The sequence below is a fragment of the Phoenix dactylifera genome, chromosome 11 (genome assembly GCF_051530095.1).
Source record: "Phoenix dactylifera cultivar Ajwa chromosome 11, Ajwa_hap1_PhDact_Kaust_v1.1, whole genome shotgun sequence".
Lineage (NCBI taxonomy): Eukaryota > Viridiplantae > Streptophyta > Magnoliopsida > Arecales > Arecaceae > Phoenix > Phoenix dactylifera.
In genome coordinates, this window is record NC_143200.1 from 18,808,475 (window position 1) to 18,836,460 (window position 27,986).

Here is a 27,986-nt window from a genome sequence, read left to right on the forward strand (position 1 = left end):
TGACCTTGCGCGGGTAGATGATCACCGCAAATCTGGATTCGTGGTTTTGGAAGAGGGTTCGCTTGAAGCCGTTCAAACGTCCGGCCTCTACGGGTATCCACACGAAGCAGGATCCGATCCAAGCTTTCTATCTCACCGGGGTGCTAGCTCCCTTGCAGAGATAGCTTTGATGGCTGATGTCCTCCCTCTCAATCAACTCTTGATTGTGCTTAGAAGGAGGAAGAAGAAGGATGAAGAAGAGGAAGAAGATGAGCCCCTACGCAGCCTTCTGCTGTTCCTTGCGTTGGATGAAGGAAGGGAAGGAAAAGGAAGCCGCCAACTCTTGGCTTTTCTTCTCCCTTTGCTTGTGGCTGAACCAAGAGGAGGAGAGGGGGCTTCCACGGCTTGAAGAGGAAGAAAAGGATTCAATCTTGAGGGGGGCCGGCCCTAGTCCTCCTTTTAAAGTGAGTGGAGCTCCTAACAATTAGGAGCTCCATGATAACTTACCAAAGAAGGGGCGCCGGCCCTAGCTCTTCATGTCGCCCTAGCCAAGTGGAGAGGGGCTGATGTCCCTCTTACTTGGTTAACCTAATCCTCTTTCAAAGAGGATTAGGTGCCTCTCTCATGGTTTAATCCTAATCTAATTAGGATTCGCCAAATTGGGTTCAATCTATGCTAGTCCTAATCCAATTAGGACTTGAATGAACCATGACTCAATTGAACTCTTCAATCCTAATCCAATTAGGAGTCATGTTGATTCATTAGATTATTAATTAATTTAGACTTAAGGAATCCTAATCCAATTAGAATTTGTTTAATTTTAGTCCTAATCTAATTAGGACTCTATTTGAATCCGAAGTCCTAATCTAATTAGGATTTCTAGGAATCCTACTCCAAGTAGGAATCCTATTTTAATTCAAAATTCCTAATCTCATTAGGATTGTAAGAATCCTATTCCAAGTAGGAATCCCAGTCCTACTCCAACTAGGATTCCCAGTCCTAATCCAATTAGGACTCTAGGAATCCTACCCGAAGTAGGACTCTTGTTTCAAGTCCAATTAATTAATCCCCTTTGTTCCTTCTTCAACTTCTTATCAATCAAATTGATTACTCGTGATTCATAATCACTATTCAACCATCGGATCGGTCAATACTTCTAGTGTGTGTGACCCCATAGGTTCTATTCTGACTGGTAGTAAGATATATTGTGATCTCTATCACTATATCATTGAAAACTCCTTTCAATGGGTTGGAACGATTCCAACTCAACTCATTAGGGTTTATCGATCATCGAGATAATCCCTGTGAGTCCCACCATCCACCAGTGACACCTAGCAGCATGTAGTGGCTACCCAGCAGAATGGAATGATGAACCTCTAGGTGCAGTTAACATGTGATACAGTCCTACTATCGTGGATCCCTACAGGACGGAGGTCATGGACAACTCGTCAAACCCCATCGTCTGTCATATGTCAAGATTTATTCGACTTGAGTTCGATGGTGGAAAACTCCTTTTCCACTTTATATTACTGCCCTGGCCAAGGTCTTAGAACTCAGTCTAACAAATCACATAGGATCACTCCTCTTCTATCAAGGTCGATAGATTCCTTATAGGTGCATACCCTACTCCTACAGTGAACCTACTGCAGCCAATCTACACTGCATGGACCCATATGGCTAGAGACCATGTATGTGTGCAGTCAAACTACAATAACCTCACTGTGAGTAGCCGAAGCACCGCAGGTCAAAGGACCAGTCACACTACTGCAACATCAAGCAAGTCACTGACGAGTGGATAGACATCCAAGTGACTTCTTGTCTTGGTCACGCTCAGTACCCTTGTTCTCTAACAAGCACCTGCACTATCACTTCAGTGTCCCTACACTGTGGACTCAAGTCTCGTCCATCCAGAAGGAAAGTGATCTGTGCACTGATCGGATCGATCACCGTCCTCGTGATGATCCATTGATCAGGAGCATTTAGAAATTAATCACCAATGATACATGGCTCAAATTCTCAACTCTTGAGAATATGTATCATCATCTTATTAATTCCTTGGACGATTCATAGACACATAAACAATATGAATGAAAAGATGCCTTTTATTTATTCAATAATAAATAGTCAAGTACAAAATTATGTCCCTAGAATTAATAATGTGTCAGCCAGATTGGCTTCTAAGGCATACATCTAACATGCCCTTCCTTTTTACTCGACAGTTATATCTCTTGAATTTTTTAGAATGCATTTACCATTATTTTTTCTAAACATATTACTAGAAAAGCATGCATGGGCCAAGATAAGGAATATAGTCTTGATAATAATATATGATAAAGTTCAACAGCCGCAAACGACTTATTATGAATCCATCTTCTTTCATATGGTAAAATTATACTCTATTTTGCCTTCATTAATCTGAACTTTCTTATTAGGAGAACAGTGTTTCCATTTAATATAACCAACTTAACCGTTAATGTAAAATTTATGCCATTCGACAGTATACAAAAGATAGTGTTTTTTCATTTCTCTCGTCTTCCAACACAAAAAGAGATTAGAGGAATAGAGAATTAGAGACCCTTAAGCATCCCTGCGGGCCCTAAAGGTGTACCAAGTTTGGATCGGGTTGGATCAGAATTTAGTAAATTCATGCTCGACCCGGAAAATAGAACATGACCAATTTTAGAATTAGACCCAACCCTATGGGTAGTTTAACTTGGGTTAGATCGGATCTAAGCGAGTCGGTTGAGTTGGGTCACGAGTCAACCCAGCCCATTTGCAGCCTTAGTTGCATCGAAGAAGAGAGAAAAGTTGACATGAAGGGGACAAATTAAATGGAGGGGAGGAAACTAATAGACTAGTCCCCCATGTTTATCTGTTAAGTAGATTTCTAAAAGAGAAAAAAAAAAGGGGTGGGTAAGAAACTTTTTTCCAAATAGAATGCTATGGTGCTTTCCCAAAGCTCGTTATCTGATCAACTTGAAACAGATTGGTTGACATTCGGGTGTTGTCTTTTGGGAATGCTATGGTCGTTTTCTTTGTTGTCCAATATTTAGATGAGGTTTTTTGGGAGAATTATAAAACTGTTTATCTTTTGCTTCATCAATTTTTTTTTTTGTTGACTTTATTGATCGTACTTATGCTGTGAGATATTAGAGAGAGAGAGAGAGAGAGAGAGAGAGAGAGAGAGAGAGAGAGATTGCTTGGCCGGAAAACGTGAAAAGGTTACGCATGCCTGGGTAATATCATTGAGGATATTGGCAGGAGAGCAGGTCTACTCTGGTCTTCCTTTGTCGCATTTGGTTGGAACGCAATGGAAGAATTTTTCTCGAAGGCGTTCTTCAATTTACTCAGTCCTTCAAAAGTTTTTATATTCTTACGAGCAGTGGAAGAATGCGTGCTCCGGTGAAGGACTTGAAGCCCATCGTGCCGTCTGGCGAAGTGTCTCGGACTCGCTACCCAAGGTTCCTGCGCCACTGGGTCTATAGGCTTCCTAGACCGGCAGGCTGTTTTTCTTCCCCTATACTCTCCATGTATAGTCGCGCTGTCCCTTTTTCCTCCCTCACTTGTTCTTGTATAGATTATTTTGATCCAATAAATTAGGGGAAGTTTAACTTCCTCCTTGTTACATTTGAAAAAAATAATAATTATAAAAGTTTTTATGAGATTAGGAGTAAGTTATCCAATAGTGTAAAGTCGAAGCAAAAAAAAACGTTTAATGGAAATATTGATCACAAGGAATGCTTTTATACCTAAAGAAAAGATGACTTGGCCATCTAAAAATCATTGTAATTTATCAGCCAATGCGAGCAGACGAATAATTTGGTTCGAAACAAATAGTTGAAGCTGTGCGAAGCATGGAGAAAACAAGCAAACCCATCTTTTCTTTAATGCTTTCTTTAATGCCTTGAAGCCAATCATAATCTTTAGGCTTGTCTCCACTTCATTGGACTTACTATCATATCATGTCATTGCCGTCGCTCTCAACCCTCTTATGAAATATAACCATCTCCAAAATCTTGTGGAATCTCTAATTGATATAAATAAAGTAGTAGGTAATGCATGAGTTATGGCTGTCGTTGCATACTGACATGGGCCACGTTCAGTGTTTGTAGCAGTTGGACTAGCGAATAAGCTAAGTGCGCCAATAGTTTATTTTCATGAAAGGAGCGTAATCTCTCAGTGCGCCATATTCGTACTCTACTCTGTGTCTTGTTGTTTTCTCAACCACTACATTCGTAATAACGGGGCTAAAATTTTTAAAACTATTGCCATTTTGGTGCCAACCATTTGGAAAGGAATCTCAACCACCTCATTTTCATCCCCTCTTGCATCAGGCTTTCTTTATGCCACGAAGAATGCAACTTCCCAACTCCTGCCAACAAGGGTAAACTCAGGCCAGTCCAGTAACGCCAGACCTTTGTAAGGAAGTAATCATACAACAAAGAAGACAATCCACGACGAATCAATAGCTGGACTTTGTTGAAGGTCTTTAAGCTACTAAACTTTCATCTTAAAGCAGAACATATCAAATATTTGTGAACTGACACAACAAACAGCGAAAGGAACGGGAGGGGGAATGCAGCATAAACCATGCGAAGAATAGAGTATTACCAACACCGAGGTGGTAGCATGGTGGAAACAGAGTTTTGATTCCGCCAGAGTGGCCCAGATTCGAAATGCGCGGGCGTCGATTAAATGCGAGGACCGGATGCCTCCCGCCTAATTTGCCCAGTGGAATCGCTATCTGGTCTGCCGTTACTTAGGTGGTGCTGGTGTGACCTACTCACACGGGAATAGAGTCAGCAAGGAGGGAGCCTAGTGGGGGTTGCTACGCATGTGAGGTTCTCCTCACCCCCCTCTTCCCTTTTTTTTTAGCAAAAAAAAAATAAAGCATTACAACACTATAAATCAACTTTTCAACCAAAAAAAATATTTATTTTATATTATCTAAGCTATTCTATTTTTTTAAAAAATAAACATCAATTTTATTTTATTTTTACTTGGAGATCATTACTATTTCTGGCATCAATCAAGGCAAGTGACTCCTCAGGAAGGTCTGGAGATTCAAACTCTAGGATACAGTGAGGACTATCCCATGAGAGTCAGAGATTGAATTTTGTCCATTCTTTTGTGCCAGAGAGATTGATGTGCCAGACACAGAATCAAACACCACGATGCAATAGGACGATCACAGGTAGAAACGCAAGAGGATGGATCTCCGGATATCCCTCATCCGAGCAAAACGGTTTTAACTAAAATTAAATAAAAAATAATTTCGATGATAATATTAAAAATTAAAAATTATTTGATTTTAGATTCGATTTCAATTTCGGTGGATTTTTCGTACTCGAAATTAAATTCAAAATCGAAACTGAAGCGAAATCTGAAACTGAAAATACCCAATGATTAATACTCTTATTATATTTTGTAATCAATATGAAGCCAAAATAGAAACTACATGAAATAATGTGAATCATATCTATTCTACTCAATGAAAAATCTGGAGCATATATTACTTTCAAATATATTTATTAGATAAATTGGTATAAATTATATTAGAAAAAATCTGGTATCCATCGCACGAGACCGTTGTATCTATTAGAGATTGACATGCGGGAGAAAGAATTTTCCCCTTTCCTTTCTCGCTTGGACGCTTTGATGCAACTTGTTTGCTTCCGCTGTCCGACTATTCGAGGTAATGTTACAAATTTTTATCCCAAAAAAGTGGAGCGACGAATAATGCGGTTACGAGACAAAGTAAACTAATCAATCTTTCCCGCTTTCGCTTTCTTTAATGCCTTGAAACCAATTATAATCTTTAGGCTCGTCTCCACTTCCTTGGACCTAGTAACAGATCATGGCATTACCGTCTCTATCAGCCCTCTTTTGCAATGTGACATCATCCATTTTCCAAATTTTGAAGAATCTCTCTAATTAAAATAGATAAAGGAACAGATAGTGCATAAATTATGGTTGTAGTTGCACACTGAAAGGGCCACCACCTTTGGTCTTTTGTTTACGGCAATTGGAGTAGCCAATAAGCAGGATGGTTTGGAAGATAGGGTTGGAATTAGAGTGATGGCTATTTATAAATTCAATAGGTTCTTCTCATGAAAGCAGACCTCTCAGTTCACCATATCCACACTCTTTCTTATGTTGTGTTCTTAACCATCCCATTCACCATCGTATGACCAATTTCTGTTGGACCCTATTTTTGGTGCCAACCATTGGGAAAGGAATCTCAAACACCTCAATTTCGTTTCCTCTTGCATACGCTTGATGTATTGATTGTACAGCTAGCTAGATTCTTTTATTCTTTTCGCTATATTTAACATCTTAAGTTCATGTATATATAGAAGCTTTGTAATCGATATACAGAATAGAGGAATATAGAAGGAATATCTTTTCATATCCAAAATTCAGCTTTCTTGATAATGACAAAACTGCACAAAGCAATTTAGGTGAGGGTGAATCCTCGCTTTCGTGTATGGTCCACAACATGGCTCAATTTGAGAGCACAAGTAGCTAAGTGGGACGTTACTTGTAAGGTGTGAGGTTACTTGTAAGTTGCAACTGTCATTAGCAAAATAAGCCTTTCACTAATAGGACCGCTTACATGTTTCTTACCCGGTTTCAAGACTAGCTTCAGACTGCCCTTACCCAACTACATGGGCAATGATGCTTAAGGACTATATCCGATTACGCAGCATACTTGCTTCCATGTTTCTTCACGAAAGTAGTATGTCCTGCTCAGAATTTCCCAAGTGCAGGCGTTCAATGAATATCCCGATCCGATGACAGTATGCTGCAAAGCAGTGTTTGATTTATTACTGATTACGAGTATTTATGGGTACAATAATTTCGTCAACTTTGCTATCAAAAATGCAAGTAGAAATCTAAACTTAAGTCCTAAAGGCTGTAACTGTGGTACCCCAAGACACAATTTTTTCACATTCTTAATAGTCCAAATTGCACTTGGGCTAAGGGACTAAGGCCCTGTTTGGAGGAGCTTTTGCACTTTCTGGCCTTCCAAAAGTACTTTTAGATGAAAAACTGTGTTTGGTAAATTTTTCGAAAAGCTGTTTCAGCTTTTGCGGAAAGCTGAAAACAGTTTTTGGGAGGAAGCTCCAATTTGGAGCTTTTGGGAGGAAGCTGTTTCAGCTTTTTCGGAAAGCTGTATTTTTGACAAAAATGTTCATATTAAAATAATATAATTACATAGTTTGTCCCTTTATAAATCTAAAAATCTGCTGGAGCCAAGAACCCTAATCGTCAGACTCCCTTCCGTAAGAAAAGATATTTTTCTTTTCAATTTTCGGATGCATCTCTTGAACCACATTTTAGAAGAAAAAAATTTTAATCCTTTTTCATACCTTCCAAAATCAATCTATTGTTTTTTTTTATCATCAACCTCGCAGCCCACGCTGAGGTCCTCCTCGAGCGTGGACCACGAAGAAGAGCCCTTGGACCGCGAAAAATTATTTTATGAGAAATTATGAGAAATTATTATGAAAAATTATTTTATACTAATAATTATAATATTTTATACCTTTATTTTTGTATTATACTATAAATATAATATCATATTATATTATATCATAATACATTAATATGTTATGTTAAATAATTTAATATTATGTTATATTATGGAAAATTAATTTATACTAATAATTATAATATTTTATACCTTTATTTTTGTATTATACTATAAATATAATATCATATTATATTATATCATAATACATTAATATGTTATGTTAAAAAATTTAATATTATGTTATATTATGAAAAATTAATTTATACTAATAATTATAATATTTTATATCTTTATTATTGTATTATACTATAAATATTATATTATATTACATTACATTATAATACATTAATATGTTATTTTAAATAATTTAATATTATGTTATATTATGGAAAATTAATTTATAATAATAATTATAATATTTTATACCTTTATTATTGTATTATACTCTAAATATTGTATTATATTACATTACATTATAATACATTAATATGTTATTTTAAATAATTTAATATTATGTTATATTACCAAATATTTATTTACTCTTATAATTATATTACTATTATGCTATATTAACATAATATTATTTTATATTACAATAATATTATACTATATCGTATATTTATGTATTAATTTATGTTATGTTTTATTATGTTCTGTTGTATAATACTATGCAATGTCCTTTATGGTAATTTTGTCATACAAAAGTACTTTCTCAGTTTATTTACCAATGCAAAACAAAGTACCACAACACTTTACGAATGTAGTTACCAAATAGCAAACAGCTTTTTATAACAGCTCTACTTCAGACAGCTCTACTTCCAACAGCTCTACTGTCGACAGCTTCCCCAAACAGGGCCTGAGCTTTTGGAGGGCCAGAAAGCACTTTCTGGCCCTCCAAAAGTACTTTTAGATGAAAAACTGTGTTTAGTAAATTTTTCAAAAAGCTGTTTCAGTTTTTGCGGGAAGCTGAAAACAGCTTTTGGGAGGAAGCTCCAATTTGGAGCTTTTGGGAGGAAGCTGTTTCAGCTTTTTCGGAAAGCTGTATTTTTGACAAAAATGCCCATATTAAAATAACATAATTACATAGTTTGTCCATTTATAAACCTAAAAATCTACTGGAGCCAAGAACCCTAGCCGTCAGACTCCCTTCCATAAGAAAATGTATTTTTCTTTTCAATTTTTGTATGCATCTCTTGAACCACATTTTAGAAGAAAAAAATTTTAATCCTTTTCCATACCTTCCAAAATCAATCTATTTTTTTTTTTATCATCAACCTCGCGGCTACGCTGAGGTCCTCCTCAAGCGTGGACCACGAAGAAGAGCCCCTGGACCACGAAAAATTATTTTATGGAAAATTATTTTATACTAATAATTATAATATTTTATACCTTTATTTTTGTGTTATACTATAAATATAATATCATATTATATTATATCATAATACATTAATATGTTATGTTAAATAATTTAATATTATGTTATATTATGAAAAATTATTTTATACTAATAATTATAATATTTTATACCTTTATTTTTGTGTTATACTATAAATATAATATCATATTATATTATATCATAATACATTAATATGTTATGTTAAATAATTTAATATTATGTTATATTATGAAAAATTAATTTATAATAATAATTATAATATTTTATACCTTTATTTTTGTATTATACTATAAATATAATATCATATTATATTATATCATAATACATTAATATGTTGTTTTAAATAATTTAATATTATGTTATATTATGAAAAATTAATTTATAATAATAATTATAATATTTTATACCTTTATTATTATATTATACTATAAATATTGTATTATATTATATTACATTATAATACATTAATATGTTATTTTAAATAATTTAATATTATGTTATATTATGAGAAATTAATTTATACTAATAATTATAATATTTTATACTTTTATTATTGTATTATACTATAAATATAATATATATTACATTATATCATAATACATTAATATGTTATGTTAAATAATTTAATATTATGTTATATTACCAAATATTAATTTACTCTAATAATTATATTACTATTATGCTATATCAACATAATATTATTTTATATTACAATAATATTATACTATATCGTATATTTATGTATTAATTTATATTATGTTTTATTATGTTCTGTTGTATAATACTATGCAATGTCTTTTATGGTAATTTTGTCATACAAAAGTACTTTCTCAGTTTGTTTACCAAACACAAAATAAAGTAGCACAGCACTTTACGAATGTAGTTACCAAACAGCAAACGATTTTTTATAACAGCTCTAGTTTAGACAGCTCTACTTCCAACAGCTCTACTTCTAACAGCTCTACTGCCAACAGCTCCCCCAAACAGGGCCTAACTTATACCATTACCCTTAGGACTACAACTACAAAGCGAAGGAAAAATAAAAAAAAAACATTCTATAAAAGGGATTATGAAGCCATGAGAAGACCAGAAGTACTTGTTCAGCACTTTAGTGATTTATAACATGGTTAGCAGAGACACCAACATCGCAGAACCAACGGAGAGAAATGTGACAGAGAAGGGTAAGCTGCCTTTATCCTTTCGTATGAAAAGAGCTTCATAAATGGGCAAATGGATGGCCACCACCCGCCCGCAGAGAAGAATTTGAATGAATAATGGCTCAAGGCCCATAATTTCCCCATCTACCACTAGTCTTTGGAGTCCTCCCACCAAGCAGAAAAGATTCAGCATTGCGACTGCTCCTATGATAACAAACATTGAGGACGATGACCCGAATTCCAAGACATCCTGCTCGTATCTTTTAGAGGCATCGCCATCAGACACCTTTGCTGTGATTGCGAACCCCATCTTAGAAATCCGCAGCAACTCTAAGATGGTAGCAGTGGTGCCATAGAGGAATGAGGTGGTCCTCCTCAATATCCACATCCTGTGTAAGTTCCACCATCCAGCCAATGTGTCACCACATTGCAGTGATTCGACGAGCCCATACACATGCTTCCCAATGGTGACATAGGCAAAGGACAGGAACCATGGGCTCGTGATCTAATTTTGATTTGTGTTAGGATTCATTCAAACATGCATGCTTGATAGAAGGGAAAAAGAGAGGCATATCCGTACCTTTGGGAATAAGGAGATGCCTTTGAGGAGGCAAAGGGAAGGAATCACAAGGTAATAGAGTGTAGGGAGTGAGTTCGGAGCCCACAAGCCATAAACGCAATAAGCCATCTGAAGTCCTAGCTTGATTTTGCCACGACCAAGTATGAAGGGGCAGTACTTGGAAAGAAAGATTTGGAAATTCCCCTCGCTCCATCTTTTCCACTGCACCAGCGATTGTGCTAGTGTTGTGGAAGCAACACCTAAAAAGGCTTTTCTTGGAGGACTGATATAGACGGACTTCCAACCCCTACATTGAATTAATAGGCCTGTGATGACATCCTCCACAGGACAGCCATACTTCAGCCCAATCTGCATAAATGGTAGGTAGATAAATATATAGACAGACACAGATGGATAGATAAATAGATAGAGAGAGAGAGACCTCCTGTCCCCATTGGGTGTTGTGCTCATAAGTGCAGGTAATAAGAGACTTTGCTCTCTCTTCCAGTATGCAAGCACTTTCTGCCATTTTCCTCTTAATGCCTCTCTTCCAGTCTTCCTTGTAGTCCTTGCTATATTTCTGCCCGCAAAGGATCTCTCTTCTGTGGAAGCAACCAGTGCCAAGATACGGAGGCCCTCCCCAACTATCAAAGCCAGGGAACTCCACCTAACGAGACATTAAAAATGATTTTGTTATTAGCTCCTTGTATGATTTGATAACAAAATCGTTAAAATTACTTGATTGGTCTTATACTCCATACTGGATATAGCTGTGATCACAGCTAGTACAAGACTAGAGAAACATAACTGAAACCTCGATAGTGATGAGCCTTTGCTAGTACTAACCTCAGTGGCCACATTGAAGGAATAGCCATAAAGATCATTCTTGGTGACATTATCACAGAGCTGGGGATATTGTACAAAGCCAATGTCCTGACCCTTCTCTTCATCTAGGAAGAAGCACAATGCATGTCTGATGGACTCCGAGTTGTTTGAGTACATGTCGCAATCCAGGTTGAGGATGATTGGGCTGTTGCTTATCTCTGATGACGCCCTTATCTGTACATCAGGTTGCATTGTTTAATGATATTCTTTTTTATAAATTTAATTTCAAAATCATAATAAGGTTGCATTATTTAAAACATCTTTTCATAAATATAATTTCAAAATACTTATAATATTAAAAGTACCAAATACTTACCAGCTGCTCTGAAAGCAAAATCTTAAGATTTTAGGCATGATAAGTTAGGTCAGCTGGTCGAGTCTCAGACTAGATGAAATATTCAAGACTTATTTACAGTCGATTCTAGATTTATCATGTTATTTCTCCCAAAATATGATAATTGTGTTGTTAAATCTACTATAGAAGTCAGTTGTCTAGAAAGGATGCCAATTCCATATTGTGGACTACCTAAAGAGAGGATATTAATTGAACATCTGATTCTGCTACCTGCTTTCATTTAACCCTGCATCTGTAGACTAAGCCTAGGACTACTTACAGGGCTCAACTAACCTCATAACAGGTCTAAAAGCTCATGCAAATGAGGGGAAAAAAAAAGGCAAGAAAGGAAAAAGAAAGCGCTTATCTCCCAAAAATTGCGAGAAAAATCTAACATAGTTATATTACCAATGCGTTCATAGCCCCTGCTTTGAAGTTATGATGATGCTGAGGTCTCTTCTCTCGTGCCATGTACACCAAAGTTGGTAATGCATTTCCATCGTTGTCTATTGAACATTGGTCTCTCCCATCAATTAAGATCTAGAAAAAGCAACAAAGAAAAACAATATAATTAGCTCTAGTTGGACAACTCTAATCGCCCCACATTTGAAGGATGGGCACAACCTCTAAACTATAGCTTAGTTCAGTTCGTCCATAACTTATGCTACACAGATCCACAACATATTTTATAATTTCACCAATTACATTTCCTACAGACATGAACCTAAAGCCTCTTCCTACAGTCCAGCAAACACTTCAAACAACTAGTTTAATTGTCATCTGAAAACTTTAGAGTGTAGACCTTGAAGTTATGTCCCAATTATCCCACTCTAAAATAATCCAAAATTCTATGTGTTGGGGGGAAAAAATGTCGCCACGCTTTGGTGAACAGACCCCTCCGAGCAGTGGCCAGCCGGGCGGACCCCTTCGAGCAGGGGCCAGCCGAATAGACCCCTCCGTGCAGGGGCCAGCCGAGCGAACCCTCTGAGCAGGGGCCGACCGGGTAGACCCCCCGAGCAGGGGCTCACTGAGCAGACTTCCTCCGGCTTGGGGACACATCTCACCAACCTGAGGACGCCTAAGTTGCACACTAAGGTTACGTCCACCCGCAGCACGGCCGTGCAGACAATTAATGTGTAAGGGTCGTGCAGACACCCGGTTCACTCAACAGTCAAAGCGCATGGCCCTTGCAGGCCCCTGGGCTTACTCAACAATTAAAGCGTATGGTTTTCGTCGCCTACGGACATCGAGTCTCTCACGGCAAATCCGCATACCTACAAATGATGGCGACTCCGCGACGACAGGCTCCGGCCTAATCTCCTACCATGATAGCATTGACTTACATGAACAAGCATTGATGACCAATTGTACGACAACCAATTTGCTCTGTCACATCACAGGTAGCCTGATCCTCCCTATAAAAGGGAAATTCCTCCACTTAAGGCGGGGGTTCTCTTTTCCGCCTCACTCTTTCTTTCCTCATACAGACCCTTGACTGACTTAGCCATTGAGGGCCGGCGCCGGAGAGCCCGGCCACCGGCTTCTTGCAGGTCTTCAGGAGAACGCCGCCCACCGACGCGCCACTACCCAGGCAGCGGAGCTCCTCTTCTCCAGCCAACGGCCGCCTCCGGGTCCAATTTCCAGCAACAGTTGGCGCTAGAGGAAGGGCCCGAGTTGCGACCATGAAGCTGAGAAGCAAGGGAGCTTCCAATGCCTCTCGACGTCCTCCACCTAGCCCCGGACACTCTGTCCAGAACTCGCCACCTCCGGCCGATTCAACTCCCCAAGTTCGGCCGGAGCAGTTTGATGCCCTGGTGCAGCAGGTTCAGGCCTTGGCCGCCGTTGTCCAAGGCCTGCAACCTAGGGGCATCCCAACGGCACCACTCCCTCCGGCCCCAGTTCAGCCGGCGCCTCCTGCAAGCGGATTGCCCCTCCCAGGCCAAGATCCCCGTGCTCAGGCCTCCCCCTGGGGAGAACACCCGGTGAGGGGTCCTGGTGACTGGCCACAACCGTCAGAAGCCGAGTCAGTCCCAGGGCAACCCGCGCCAGAGTGGACCGCTGCGGCGGTCCCCCCGAGTGATGAGCTCGACAAGAAAGTTGAGAAGCTGGAGCGCCAGATTGAGGCGCTCCGCGGCGGGAGGTCAGGACGTGATGGTGACTTCGAATTCACCATGAGGTCCCCCTTCTCCCAGCAAATTGAAGATGAGCCAATCCCGCCAAGGTTCAAAATGCCTCAGGTAGAGCCTTACAACGGCAGGACCGACCCCCTTGACCACTTGGAAAGCTATCGGGCCTTAATGGCCCTGCAGGGAGCCTCGGAGGCTATGCTTTGCAGAGCCTTCCCAGCAACACTCCGAGGAGCAGCCCGACTTTGGTTTACCGGGCTGAAGCCCAGCACCGTCTCCTCCTTCGAACAGCTCGGCAGGCAGTTCGCCAGTAATTTTGCTGCCAGCCGACCCCAGCGGCAGACCTCCGACTCCCTCCTCGACATAAAACAAAAGGAGGGAGAGTCTCTCAGGAAATATTTGGACCGGTTCACCGCCGCAACATGGGAAGTCCGGGAGCTTGACCAGTCAATTGCCATGTCGGCGCTGAAGACGGGGCCCCGGTCTTATCGATTCCTCTTCTCTATCGAGAAGAATTTTCCTACTGACCTCACTGAAATGCTGGTTCGGGCGCGGAAATACGCAAAGACCGAGGAAGCTGTCGCCTCCAGGCGGGGCGGGGCCGAGCAGGCCTCCAAAAAGCAAAAGAGGCGCCAGGAGCGAGGCCACCCCAGAAGCCCGTCCCTGCGCCGAGCCAAGAATCCGCCTCGTCTGAAGAGTCCGCCCCGATTGCGGGGACCGCTTCGTCAGAGGTCTCCGCCTTGCCCAAGGTCTCCACCGCGATCCCGCATACCCAACGGGAGGTACGAAAATTACACTCCCCTTACTGCTCCTCGGACCGAGATTCTCATGGAGATCGAAGGTCGGGACTATTTCCGGCCTCCGCCCCAAGACGGGATCCCGGGGCCTGGCGCAACCCCCGAAAGTACTGTCGCTTCCACCGGGACCACGGCCATGATACGGAGGACTGCTTCCAGCTCCGGGATGAGATTGAAGCACTCATCCGCCGAGGAGTGCTTGACCGGTTTGTACGGAACCGGCCCGCAGAAAGGCCGGCGGGGAATCCCACACAACCCGAAAATTCAAATGCCAACAGGCCCATCGCTGGCACCATCAATACCATCCAAGGCGGAGCCTCGGTCGGAGGAGCCCCGAAGGAAGGAACCACTTCGAAGCGCTTGAGCGCCTCGGAGACTATCTCATTTTCGGATGAGGACTTGGAGGGAGTTGAAACTCCCCATGACGGCGCTGTGGTCGTCTCTATGGTTGTGAATAGGTTTGATGTAAAACGTGTCTTAATTGATAATGGGAGCTCGGCGAATGTTTTGTACTTTGACGCCTACTCTAGAATGAGGATGGAACAGCAGCAATTGCGAAGGATGAACACCCCGCTGGTTGGATTCACTGGGAACTCAGTCCCAGTGGAGGGCGAGGTTGATCTTCTGGTCACAGTCGGGCTCGCCCCACGAGAAAGTACCATGAGGATGGGTTTCTTCGTGGTGCGTCTGCCCTCGGCTTATAATGCCATCCTCGGACGACCAGGGCTCAATGCACTTCGAGCCGTAGTCTCGACCCGCCACCTACTCATGCGATTCCCCACCATCCAAGGAATCGGCGAAGTCCGCAGGGACCAGGCGGTAGCAAGACGATGCTACATGGCGACCCATGAGGCGAAGCAACCAGCCAGGAAGCCGGTTCCGACAACGGACGACAAGCTTTCGGCCGAGACCTTAGAGGCGCGGGTCGGCCCTCAAAAGAATCGGGTGGAGCCCGGTGAGCTGCTCATTCAAATTCCCCTGCGAGAAAATTTTTCTGAGTTAACCGTGCAGGTCGGCTCCGGCCTTGATGCTCGCGAAAGGAATCACCTCATCAGCTTCCTGCGGAACAACATGGATGTCTTCGCCTGGTCGCCCGCAGATATGCCAGGGATAGACCCGGAGGTCGCGGTCCACCGGCTCCAAGTAAAGACCTGCAAACCTGTGCGGCAAAAGAAGCGAAGTGCTGCCCCAGAGCGACAACGGGCGATAGCTGAGGAAGTCGACAAACTCCTCAAGGCTGGCTTCATCCGGGAAATATCCTATCAGAGTGGCTCGCCAATGTGGTCCTTGTCAAAAAGGCCAGCGGGCAATAGCGCATGTGCGTGGACTACACCGATCTGAACAAGGCCTGCCCAAAGGACAGCTTCCCGCTCCCTAGCATCGACCGGCTCGTGGACTCCACCTCGGGACACGAGCTACTGACGTTTATGGACGCCTTCTCCGGGTATAACTAGATCCGGATGGCGCCGGAGGATGAGGAAAAGACGGCCTTCATCACCGACGGAGGTACCTATTGTTATAGAGTAATGCCCTTCGGCTTAAAGAATGCTGGAGCAACTTATCAGAGGCTGGTCAGCCGGATCTTCAAAGACCAAATAGGCCGGAACATGGAGGTCTACGTTGATGACATGTTGGTGAAAAGCAAAATGGCGCAAGATCATGTGACCGACCTCAGTGAAGCATTCTCCACACTACGAAGGTACCGAATGAAGCTCAATCCGGCCAAGTGTGCGTTCGGAGTTGCCTCGGGCAAGTTCTTTGGCTTCGTAATTACACAGCGAGGAATTGAAGCCATTCTTGAGAAGATCCGAGCACTTCAAGAAATGACGCCCCCGAGAACAGTCAAGAAAGTGCAACAGCTTACGGGCCGAGTTGCAGCTCTCGGAAGATTCGTCTCTCGATCGGCCGAGCGCTGCCTTCTGTTCTTTGCGGCCCTCAAGAAGCCAAAAGACTTTTTATGGTCGGCCGAATGTCAGCAAGCCTTCGAGGAGCTCAAGTGTCTTCTTGCTTCTCCTCCGTTGCTCACGAAGCCTCAGCAGGGCGAGCTCCTCTACTTGTACTTAGCTGTTTATCCTGTAGCGGTGAGCTCGGTCCTAGTTCGGGAGGAGAGCAAGCTTCAGAAGCCAGTATATTACACAAGCCGGGTCTTGAGGGATGCTGAGACCCGATACTCCAAGCTGGAGAAGACCGCCTATGCCTTGGTCGTCTCAGCCCGGAGGCTCCGGCCCTATTTTCAAGCTCACACGGTGGCCGTGCTGACCGACCAACCGGTGAAGCAGATCCTGCAGCGATCAGATCGTGCCGGTCGGGTTACCAAGTGGGTTATCGAGCTTGGGGAGTTTGACCTTGAGTATCGGCCCAGGCTGGCGATCAAGGCACAGGCACTCGCCGACTTTATAGTCGAGTGCACCGTGCCGGACGAGCCCGAGCCCGGGCTAGCGCCGGTGGAGCAGACCCCGAGCCCGACTTGGACCCTGCATGTCGATGGCTCCTCGAACTCGGGGGGCAGCGGAGCGGGCCTCATTCTCACCAGTCCAGATGGAGTGGTCGCCGAGCAGGCCCTGCGCTTCGAGTTCCCCGCCTCTAACAACGCGGCGGAGTACGAAGCACTCATCGCCGGGCTCAAGTTGGCCAGGGAGCTAGGAGTGAGGGACCTAAGGGCCTTCAGTGATTTCCAGCTGGTTGTGAACCAAATCCTGGGCGACTTCAAGGCCAGAGAACCCACGATGCAGGAGTACCTTCGGAAAGTGCGGGATCTTACTTTGACTCTGAGCTCCTTCTGCATCCAACACATCGCCAGGACGGGAAACCTTAGAGCAGACCAACTATCAAAGCTGGCGTCTTCTCGCATGAGCGAGCTTCCGAAAGCAGCGGCACTGGAGTACGTCCAAAAACCCAGCACGGAGGAGCCCGAGCCAGCCCTTTGCATTGAAGTTGAGCCAAGCTGGATGGATGAGCTCATCAGCTACTTGCGGGATGAGGTCCTCCCCGGCGATGAACGCGAGGCTTGCCGAGTCAAGCGTTTGGCTGCTCGGTACATACTATATGAAGGTAAGCTCTATCGAAGATCCTTTATCTCTCCCCTCCTCAGGTGCCTTCGCCCGACAGAGGCGGATTACGCGATGCGCGAAGTCCACGAGGGGATTTGTGGAAATCATCTGGGGGGATGAGCGTTAGCGCACAAGATCCTGCGCCAAGGATACTACTGGCCGACACTCCAGAAGGATATCCTGGACTTCGTTCGGAGATGTGACCGATGCCAGAGGAACGCTAATATCCAACGACGGCCCTCGGCCCCGCTGACCTCGATTAGCTCCCCTTGGCCATTCGCCCAATGGGGGATTGACATCTTGGGACCGTTCCCTCTGGCGACCGGGCAAAGAAAATTCCTAGTTGTCTCCATCGACTATTTCACTAAATGGGTGGAGGCCGAGCCAGTTGCCCGGATCACCGAGCAAAAGATGCGAGACTTCGTTTGGAAGTCGATAATTTGCAGATTCGGACTCCCCCGCGTCCTCATATCAGACAACGGTCGCCAGTTCGATAACACCCGCTTCAGAGAATTTTGCTCCGAGCTTGGCATTGATCACCACTTTACCTCGGTCGCGCATCCCCAGACGAACGAAGAAATCGAGGTAACGAATCGTACTATTTTGCAGGGGCTCAAGGCCAGACTCGACCGGTCCAAGGGACAGTGGGTCGAAGACCTGTACAACGTCCTGTGGGCTTATCGGACTACGTTCCGTGTGCCCACCGGTGAAACTCCTTTCAATCTGACGTACGGGACAGAGGCTGTCATCCCGCTGGAGATCGGACTCCCTTCTCCACGGGTAGAGTATTTTGACAACAGCACCAGCTCCTCACAGCTCAGAGGTAACCTGGACCTGATCGAGGAGACAAGGAAAGCAGCCCGAGTTCGTATGGCGAGGTACCAGCAAAAGACAGCGCAATACTACAACGCTAGAGTCAAAGTTAAATCCTTCAAAGCAGGCGACCTCGTCCTTAGAAGAGCTGAGGCCTCTCAGCCGGCCGAGCAAGGAAAGCTGGCTCTGAACTGGGAGGGACCCTATCGAGTCGCGCGAGTCCAACGACCCGGGGCGTACAAACTGGAGTCTCTCGACGGGACTCCCGTCCCACGAAGTTGGAGTTCCGAAAATCTTCAGGTGTATTACCAATAGAACCCCAAGGGGTTCTCCGCTTCAATCATAAATCTCACCTTTCCACAATGACTTGCTCACAATTACTTAATTGTGCTAAACTTCTCCTGATATCTAAATGCTGACTCCCAACCGACCCGGCCCAGCTCGTATATACGACCCTGCTCGGATACAGCCTGAACCGAGATGCCGGACGCCTCGGCGAAAATTTGGAGCGCCGATATCGAGCTTGGCTCGATCTCCATCAAATACCTCGACTACGGTCGGGATGCCCCGATCCCTCGGGATGACGGGAGTACCCTCACGGTCTCCACCAACCATCGAGCTCGGCTCGATCTCCACCGGCCATCGAGCTCGGCTCGATCTCCATCGACCCTCGAGCTCGGCTCGATCTCCATCGACCCTCGAGCTCGGCGCGGTCTCCACCAACCATCGAGCTCGGCTCGATCTCCACAGGCCATCGAGCTCGGCTCGATCTCCATCGATCCTCGAGCTCGGCTCGATCTCCATCGATCCTCGAGCTCGGCTCGATCTCCATCGACCCTCGAGCTCGGCTCGATCTCCATCGACCCTCGAGCTCGGCTCGATCTCCATCGATCATCGAGCTCGGCGCGGTCTCCACCAACCGTCGCGGTCTCCACCAACCATCGAGCTCGGCTCGATCTCCACCGGCCATCGGGCTCGGCTCGATCTCCACCGGCCATCGGGCTCGGCTCGATCTCCACCGGCCATCGGGCTCGGCTCGATCTCCACCGGCCATCGGGCTCGGCTCGATCTCCACCGGCCCTCGGGCTCGGCTCGATCTCCACCGGCCCTCGGGCTCGGCTCGATCTCCACCGGCCCTCGGGCTCGGCTCGATCTCCACCGGCCCTCGGGCTCGGCTCGATCTCCACCGGCCCTCGGGCTCGGCTCGATCTCCATCGACCATCGAGCTCGGCTCGATCTCCATCTGTCGAGCTCGGCTTGATCTCCATCAAATACCTCGACTACGGTCGGGATGCCTCGATCCCTCGGGATGACGGGAGTACCCTCGCGGTCTCCATCAACCATCGAGCTCGGCTCGATCTCCACCGGCCATCGAGCTCGGCTCGATCTCCATCGATCCTCGAGCTCGGCTCGATCTCCATTTGTCGAGCTCGGCTCGATCTCCATCAAATAACTCGACTACGGTCGGGATGCCCCGATCCCTCGGGATGACGGGAGTACCCTCGCGGTCTCCACCAACCATCGAGCTCGGCTCGATCTCCACCGGCCATCGAGCTTGGCTCGATCTCCACCGGCCATCGAGCTCGGCTCGATCTCCATCGACCCTCGAGCTCGGCTCGATCTCCATCGATCGTCGAGCTCGGCTCGATCTCCACCGGCCATCGGGCTCGGCTCGATCTCCATCGACCATCGAGCTCGGCTCGATCTCCATCTGTCAAGCTCGGCTCGATCTCCATCAAATACCTCGACTACGGTCGGGATGCCCCGATCCCTCGGGATGACGGGAGTACCCTCGCGGTCTCCACCGGCCATCGAGCTCGGCTCGATCTCCACCGGCCCTCGAGCTCGGCTCGATCTCCACCGGCCCTCGAGCTCGGCTCGATCTCCATCGATCGTCGAGCTCGGCTCGATCTCCATCTGTCGAGCTCGGCTCGATCTCCATCAAATACCTCGACTACGGTCGGGATGCCCCGATCCCTCGGAATGACGGGAGTACCCTCGCAATCTCCGCCAGTTATCGAACTCAACTCGATCACTAGCCATCGGGCCCGGCTCGATTTTCGCCGACCCTCGGTGCCTGGTTCCGGTGTCAGACCCAGGTCGCGATTCAAGCGTCTCGAAGCCAGCGATAACTCCGTGTATGAGCTCAAAGAGCTACGACCCCACGCTTTGGATTAAGCTCGGGGCCGTCCACCACGAAGAACAGTTCGCAGCACGGGGCATATAGGCCCGAAAAGGTACGCTCTGATTGGCATTTGCCTTGCTCGATATACGTGTTCCATTCATCCTTATGTCGGACACTTCTAATGGAAAGCACCCCGGCCAATGTTGGGGTCCTCCGCCGAGTCGACTACGAACTGAAATCTAGTCGAACGCGCCTACTTGAGCCCTAGGTCGGTTTTTCGGCCGCTCGGTAAAATTTAATCCCGAGCTCGGGGGGTGCGATTTAAGCTACAAGCTAGCTACCTGATACGATTAGAGCACGGCGCCCCGCGGCTGGGGCCCCGAGCTCTACGGCCGTGAAACTGACTCAGATCTAAGAGCTCGACAAGCTCGGGCATTTCTTCGGTCTGAAGTGCCTTAGCAACTCGGGAGTCCGAGCAGCAAAGCCTCGGAGAAACATTAGCTAGAAAATGGGCTAGAGTTGGAAGAGCGAAAATCAAAGAACATTTTCATTCAAAAAGCCCGAGGGCCAAGTACAAAACTAAGTCTCGTCCGTGCGGTAGACACGGGCCGACCTCATGTTACAAAAAGAAAAGCTCAAAGCTAAGAGGCGGCTGTCGCGGCGTCTCCGGCCGAGATCTCCCTGGGCTCGACTTCAACGCCCTCGGCTTTGGCCCCCTTGGCAGTAGTCCTGGGCTCGCCGCCTTCAGGGCCTCTAGGCGCAACCTCGGGAATGGCTCCCCGAGCAGCCTCTTCCGCGGAGGCCTCCGGAACTACCCCTCCGGTCGCCTCGGCTGGCTCCGCCCCGAGGCCCTCGACTCCAGCTCCGGGCTGAAGCAGATTGAGATCAAAGTCGGGGCAGAGCCGGTGCAGTTGATTACGGAAGTCGGTGAACCCTTGAATAAGGCCGTTCACGGCTTCCTCCTCAAGCAGCTCCTGGAACTCTTCCGATTTCCGGAAGAGCTGGACGGTGTCCTGGGCTCGCTCCTGGGCTTCCTTTTCCCGGGCTCCGAGCTGAGTTTGGAGCTCCTCAACCTTGAGCTCTGCACCCTTTATTGCCTGCTCGCGGACAGCGAGCAGGGACTGCGCCTCGGCTAGGCGAGCCTTGGCGGCCCGCAGCTCTGATCTCGTCAGAGCGTGGGCGGCCTTCTCCTCATCAAGCGCCATCGATAGGAGCTTGACTTCGTCCTCGGTGGCGCCTGCTCTGAGCAAGAGCTCCTTCTCGTGGCGCTCGAACTCCGCCAGTTTTCGATCGGCCTCCTTCAGAGCCCGTGAACTCCGACGGGCCCGCTCTTTGTAATCCGCCCCAAGCGTGATCAGCGTCTTGACCTCGTGAAGATGCTGCGATCAAGGCAGAAATTAGGTCGAAAATAGAATTGGAGCACCAGAGTTAAAGATGTAGGGAATAAGTGAAAAAAAAAACTTACCCGAACAGCGAAAAGGCGGGCCGACTCCAAAAATTGGTTCAGGCTCATAGCCTGAATCTTCGCCCTATCGGCTAGAAGGAGTGCGACGCGGAAGTGCTGCCGCGCCGTCTCAATATTCTCGAGGGTTGAGTCGCCCTCGGACACCGTCCACTCTACAACATAGGACCGTTTTTCTTGTTGGCTCTCGCTTTCTGGCGGGTCGGGGAGGCTGGGCCTCGTTGCCCCCGGGGAAGGCGGCCTCGTCGCCCTCGGGGAAGGCGGCCTCGCAGCCCCTTGGCTGCTGCCCGGCTCGGATGCCGAGCCCTCGGGTCGGACGGAAGGCCGACCATGGATCTGTGAGAGCGGCGCCGGGCACGCGAGCGCCATGGTCGCCCCCCCGAGCTTCCGGGCTCCGAGCTCGGACCACCCCTACTGGCAGCTTCAGAGGGGCCGACTTGGGGAGCGGAGACCTTTGCCGCTTTCTTCTTTGGCTCGAGCGGCTCTCCTCCGAGCTCTGCAGCCCTCTTTCGGAACCGGGCATACAGAACTTCGTTCTTCGTTACCATTTTCGCGATGTCTGTAAGGATGAGCAAGATACGAAATGCAAAAAAAAAAAAGAAGAGAAGAGAGGGAGGGCTTCCTGCTGTTACCCTTATCCTTAGGACGTGCCGAGCTCAGGCCTACATTCACCAAAGCGTCCTCGCTTATGAGGCCGCTTAGGAGGATACCGTCCCCGAGGCTGCGAACGGCGTCAAGGACCCCCTGCTCGCGCGCAGAAAGCTTAGGGATTTTGTTGACAGCCCTGAGTCGGCTCGGCCTCCACCTAGGGTCAAACCCCCACGTTTGCTCGGAACCCAAAAAGAAAAATTTCTTCTTCCAATCATGAATGGACGACGAGGCGCCCTGGAAGAGTGGCCGACCCGCCCGAATGGCGACATAGAGCCACTCTCCATCTCCCGGATTCGACTTCAACATAAAAAGTCGCCGGAAAACATTCACGGAGGTCGGAATCCCGTACGCCAAGCATAGCGACAGGAATCCGACGATCGTCCTCCATGCGTTCGGAGTGAGTTGCGCCGGGACCAGCTGGTACTCCGTGAGCAACTCGTTCACGAACCCATGGAAGGAAAACCGTAGACCGGCCCAGAGTGCCTCTAGGTACACTCCGATCCGGCCTACTGGGGGGTTCGTTACTCGATCCCCCAAGCCAGCGGGTTCCAATCGGAACCCTCGCCGAGGAAAGAACCACTCCTCGACCATCTCAACTTCAGCCTCGCTCATGATGGACCCGACTTCATTCATACCAGAACCCATTGGAAAAGAGAGAAGGAAGAAAGTGGGGGACTCCGAATGAACGGAAAAGACCTGTGGGAGGTTCGCCGGAGATCGGTTACTTCAGCTTGAGAAGAAAATGGAAAGAAGATGGAGGCAGTAGGAAGAAGACGAAGGATATATATATATACCCTACCGACGGCCCAGATCAGCGAAATGGAGCGCTGCTCCCCGCTCGGATCACGACACACGTCAACCCTAAGAGTTAAGGGCGCCGCATTTAATCCAAACTGACACTTCGAATACGGGAGCGTCGCGTCGGATCGTGTGGTCTCATCATGAGCCCACGACGCGAGGATGCTTCGAAAAACGAAAAGGGGGGGATGATAAAACGTCTCTGCAGAAAGAAGCGCTGCCCATTAAAAGCATCTCGAAACGCGCAAAAATTCAAAATCCCCTAAACCACATTAACACTACTTTCCGTGCTCGAACTTCCGAACAGTTCGAGCTCGAAAGTCGGGGGGTAGTGTTGGTGGAAAAAAGTGTCGCCATGCTTTGGTGAACAGACCCCTCCGAGCAGTGGCCAGCCGGGCGGACCCCTCCGAGCAGGGGCCAGCCGAATAGACCCCTCCGAGCAGGGGCCAGCCGAGCGGACCCCTTCGAGCAGGGGCTAGCCGAGCGAACCCTCCGAGCAGGGGCCGACCGGGCAGACCCCCCGAGCAGGGGCTCACTGAGCAGACTTCCTCCGGCTTGGGGACACATTTCACCAACCTGAGGACGCCTAAGTTGCACACTAAGGTTACGTCCACCCGCAGCACGGCCGTGCAGACAATTAATGTGTAAGGGTCGTGCAGACACCCGGTTCACTCAACAGTCAAAGCGCATGGCCCTTGCAGGCTCCTGGGCTTACTCAACAATTAAAGCGTATGGTTTCCGTCGCCTACGGACATCGAGTCTCTCATGGCAAATCCGCATACCTACAAATGATGGCGACTCCGCGACGATAGGCTCCGGCCTAATCTCCTACCATGATAGTATTGACTTACATGAACAAGCATTGATGACCAATTGTACGACAACCAATTTGCTCTGTCACATCACAGGTAGCCTGATCCTCCCTATAAAAGGGGAATTCCTCCACTTAAGGCGGGGGTTCTCTTTTCCGCCTCACTCTTTCTTTTCTCATACAGACCCTTGACTGACTTAGCCTCACTCTTCTTGCAGGTCTCCAGGAGAACGCCGCCCACCGACGCGCCGCTAGCCAGGCAGCGGAGCTCCTCTTCTCCAGCCAACGGCCGCCCCCGAGTCCAATTTCCAGCAACACTATGCAAAACGGTTTTCTCCCAGTAAGGTTTTGTTTTGTTCTTCTAGTACCAAGTGTAGTAGTACCTGAACGATGGGTGGATGATTCCGTGAAGTCATCCCCGAGCTCCATTCAGAAAATCCTTTATTTGTTCTGAGTTCTTCAGGGATCTTGCCTAGCCTTACCACCGAATCGATGCGATCTGCCATCTCCTCATATAGATTCTGCGAAATCAGAAATTATGATGACAAATTAAATAGAGATAAGTTGTTGCCTTGTTTTATACTAATTTACTACAAGCGATCTTTTTACTGAACAAAGCTTTTTTAAACAGTGAATCAGAAATTAAGGTTAAGCATGGGCCGGCTAACAGGCTAATATTTATAAAAATTGAGTCATGCCACTTGTTCATACTATTACCTTCATGGAAGACCATTTGGCGGGGATGGATGCATCGCGGGGTTCGCATAATTTGGAAAAATAGGTGGTTGGCGACCGTGGCTCCACATTATATTTCTTGCAAAATGGAAGCCAATGCTTTGCAAAGCGAGATGTTTCCCAAAGGGCATAGAAGGTCAAAATAGACCCAGCGTCATCAGAGAGGTAGACATTTAGCTTCTCGGAAGGGTAATTGTAAGCCATGACTGATAGAATAGTGGAGATGACTAGGATGGGTGGCTCCGCAATAGGGTCCGCAGTGCACACGAATATGTCAACATTTGGCAACTCAGTTTTATCTCTATTTCAAATGATAAAAGTAAGAAAATTATGCATCAATACAACCTGCCATACATATCAATGCACAATTTATGTCGATCATGATTTCTTTTTGGAATGCATGGATGATGTGGTGTGGAGAAATGACATAACATAGAATATTTTTTTCTATAAAAATAAGAATGCGATAAAATCCGGCCAAAATCAAGTAAGGGCTACATCCAAATGTAGATCCTTAGTTTCAATGCCATATAATTTTACTAGCTAGGTTAGCTAGCTCCATTGTGAAGGGCATGAAATTTCATTCCCATTATAGGATCTTATTTTGTATTTCTATATGAGATTTTTTTTTTTTTGAATCGAAGGATAAAATATTTTTTGTTCTGTTCAGGTAAGGTTTTGGGATGAAATAATTTTGGCCAAAGACCATTCCTTTTTACACCATGCTATAGCGTATTTTTAAAATTTCTAGCCCAAAATATAGTGCTCCAACATTTGTGGGTGTGTTATACTTAAGATTCAAACATAGCTAAGAAATAAAGAAATAATATCAGATTTGAGTTTCAAACATCTCTTATTTGAAATGTTTTGGTAAGATAGGTTTTAACCTAGTTGGTCTCCTCTCCTTATTTGACAAATGAAAGGTATAGAGTTCAATCTTGGAACTTAGGTAGGGGTATTCGCACTCTACGGGTAATATGTAAAAATAATTAAGCTGGCAAAATTATTAATTTTTGTCGCAATGCTCTGGATATAATTGTGCTTTCATCATAATATTGGCCAGACTTTCTCTTATCCTACTTTTAAAAGAATGAAAAGATTTTGGTTATGCAAAGTTAGACTCCGAAGTATAAACAAAGGGAAAACTACAAGGATAGGTTAAGTCTTATCAATTCTTGTCCTCACCTTCACTTTGATCGGACTTGTTAGGAGAGAATTTCTTGGTTAGAAAATTTATGTTATAAACAAAGATAAAATAAAATAAAGACAAATTTAGGTTAGTATAATAGTATTAGTAGACCATAATCCAACCAGAGCAGATCTTAAATTTTATTTTAATCTGAATATGCAATAACAACACAATGCCTAACTCACTGAACTTCCATGATACTTGATCCAACCCTTTAATAAATATAACTTTAGTAGGATGTCACACTCTTTTGCTTCCTCCTCTCTATAAAAAAATAAAATATTATGATCCTTTATCAAAAAATAAAAGTAAAATGAGTTTTACGCTAAGATTGAATTAGGACTAACCTCATATTTAAAAAATAATTTCAATAAAAAATTTATGGTAAGAAAAAGTTCTTCGCAACTTGAATGCCGCATAACCAAAAAAAAGAAAACAAAACAAGAAGAAAAAGAAAAATTGATGTCATTCAAAAATGTCATCACAATACACGGAGTGGTTCGCATATTTGGTAACAAGAAAAAAATTCTTGGGGCACGTGGCCTGAAGCATCCTATTGATGCTAGATTCAATAAGAATAAGAAGCCCAGAACAATAAAAAATTGTAATTTGGCTGGTAGTTCAACTAGTTTGCATCCCTGAATAATTGTAATTTGGCTGGTTCACGTCACAACATTGAGAACTCGTCACTGAAATTGATATCTAATGAAAAACTTAAAAAGAAATTACGTATCAACGAATTCTTATTTCACAGAAACTATATATGGCATCAAATCAGGTCGCATGAAACTTTGGAAACTGAAGCAGCATCCCTTAGAAAACCAATCCATGGCCGTATAGCTTTGAATGCTCCATTTTTTTTGCTTATCAGAAAAAAAGAAAAGAAAAAAGGAGTGACGGTTTAAATGTTTGTAAACGATTCCCTCCGACATAAACTCTTTACCAGCAAAGATTACTTCAGTGAGAACGCTAAATTATATGTGGGTAAAAGACTAATTAAATGTAGACCGTGCATGATATGTGGTCATGTTCTTCCCTTTTTCTTTAAAAAAAAAGGCGAATGAGAATTTTACCGCTGAGAGAGCTTCTCGGTGTGAGTGAAACGGTAGATGGGGTTCCAGCGCACCGACTGAGTGATGATCCAGTAGAAGCCGAACCAAATCTCGGCAGCAAATATCCCCATCCATGCCCATCTCCCTGGTTCTCCCCATCCCGGGGCATGAGTCGCTCTATAGAACCAAATCGAACAAATGCCGGCGAACATCGAGCATGCGAACAACTTGTAAGCAAGCCTACCCTTGGCTTGCTTTGTTTCAAAGAGAGCTTCATAACTCTCTCCCATCGAGATCCCTCTCTCTCACTGTCTCTCACTGTCTCTCTCTCTCTCTCGCGTTTGTGGCCAATGGCCATGAGATAAGTTGGTTATATATAGAGCGTGGTATAAGAGACCAAATTTAATATGGCCACTGGTCAGATTAATAAATACTTATTTCAACATGGATACTAAATAAATAATTTCCTTCACGAGAGTGCGGATAAAAATTCTGTGGTAAGGCAATCAGAGGAAATCGTTTGGTGATAA

The 27,986-nt window shown here is 45.5% G+C and overlaps 1 protein-coding gene across 1 annotated transcript; it reads right to left on the reverse strand.

Annotated features, from left to right (window-relative positions):
- Window positions 1-9,795: 9,795 nt before the first annotated feature.
- On the reverse strand, window positions 9,796-27,805 carry LOC120105611 (cellulose synthase-like protein E6). Its single transcript, XM_088707054.1, has 8 exons — window positions 27,478-27,805; window positions 25,198-25,516; window positions 24,864-25,001; window positions 12,256-12,387; window positions 11,475-11,687; window positions 11,071-11,295; window positions 10,650-10,997; window positions 9,796-10,574 (listed from the first exon to the last, which is right to left on the reverse strand). Exons 1-8 carry the CDS (start codon window positions 27,744-27,746, stop codon window positions 10,029-10,031), a joined length of 2,190 nt encoding a protein of 729 aa, XP_088563180.1. The 5' UTR covers window positions 27,747-27,805; the 3' UTR covers window positions 9,796-10,028.
- Window positions 27,806-27,986: the final 181 nt, after the last annotated feature.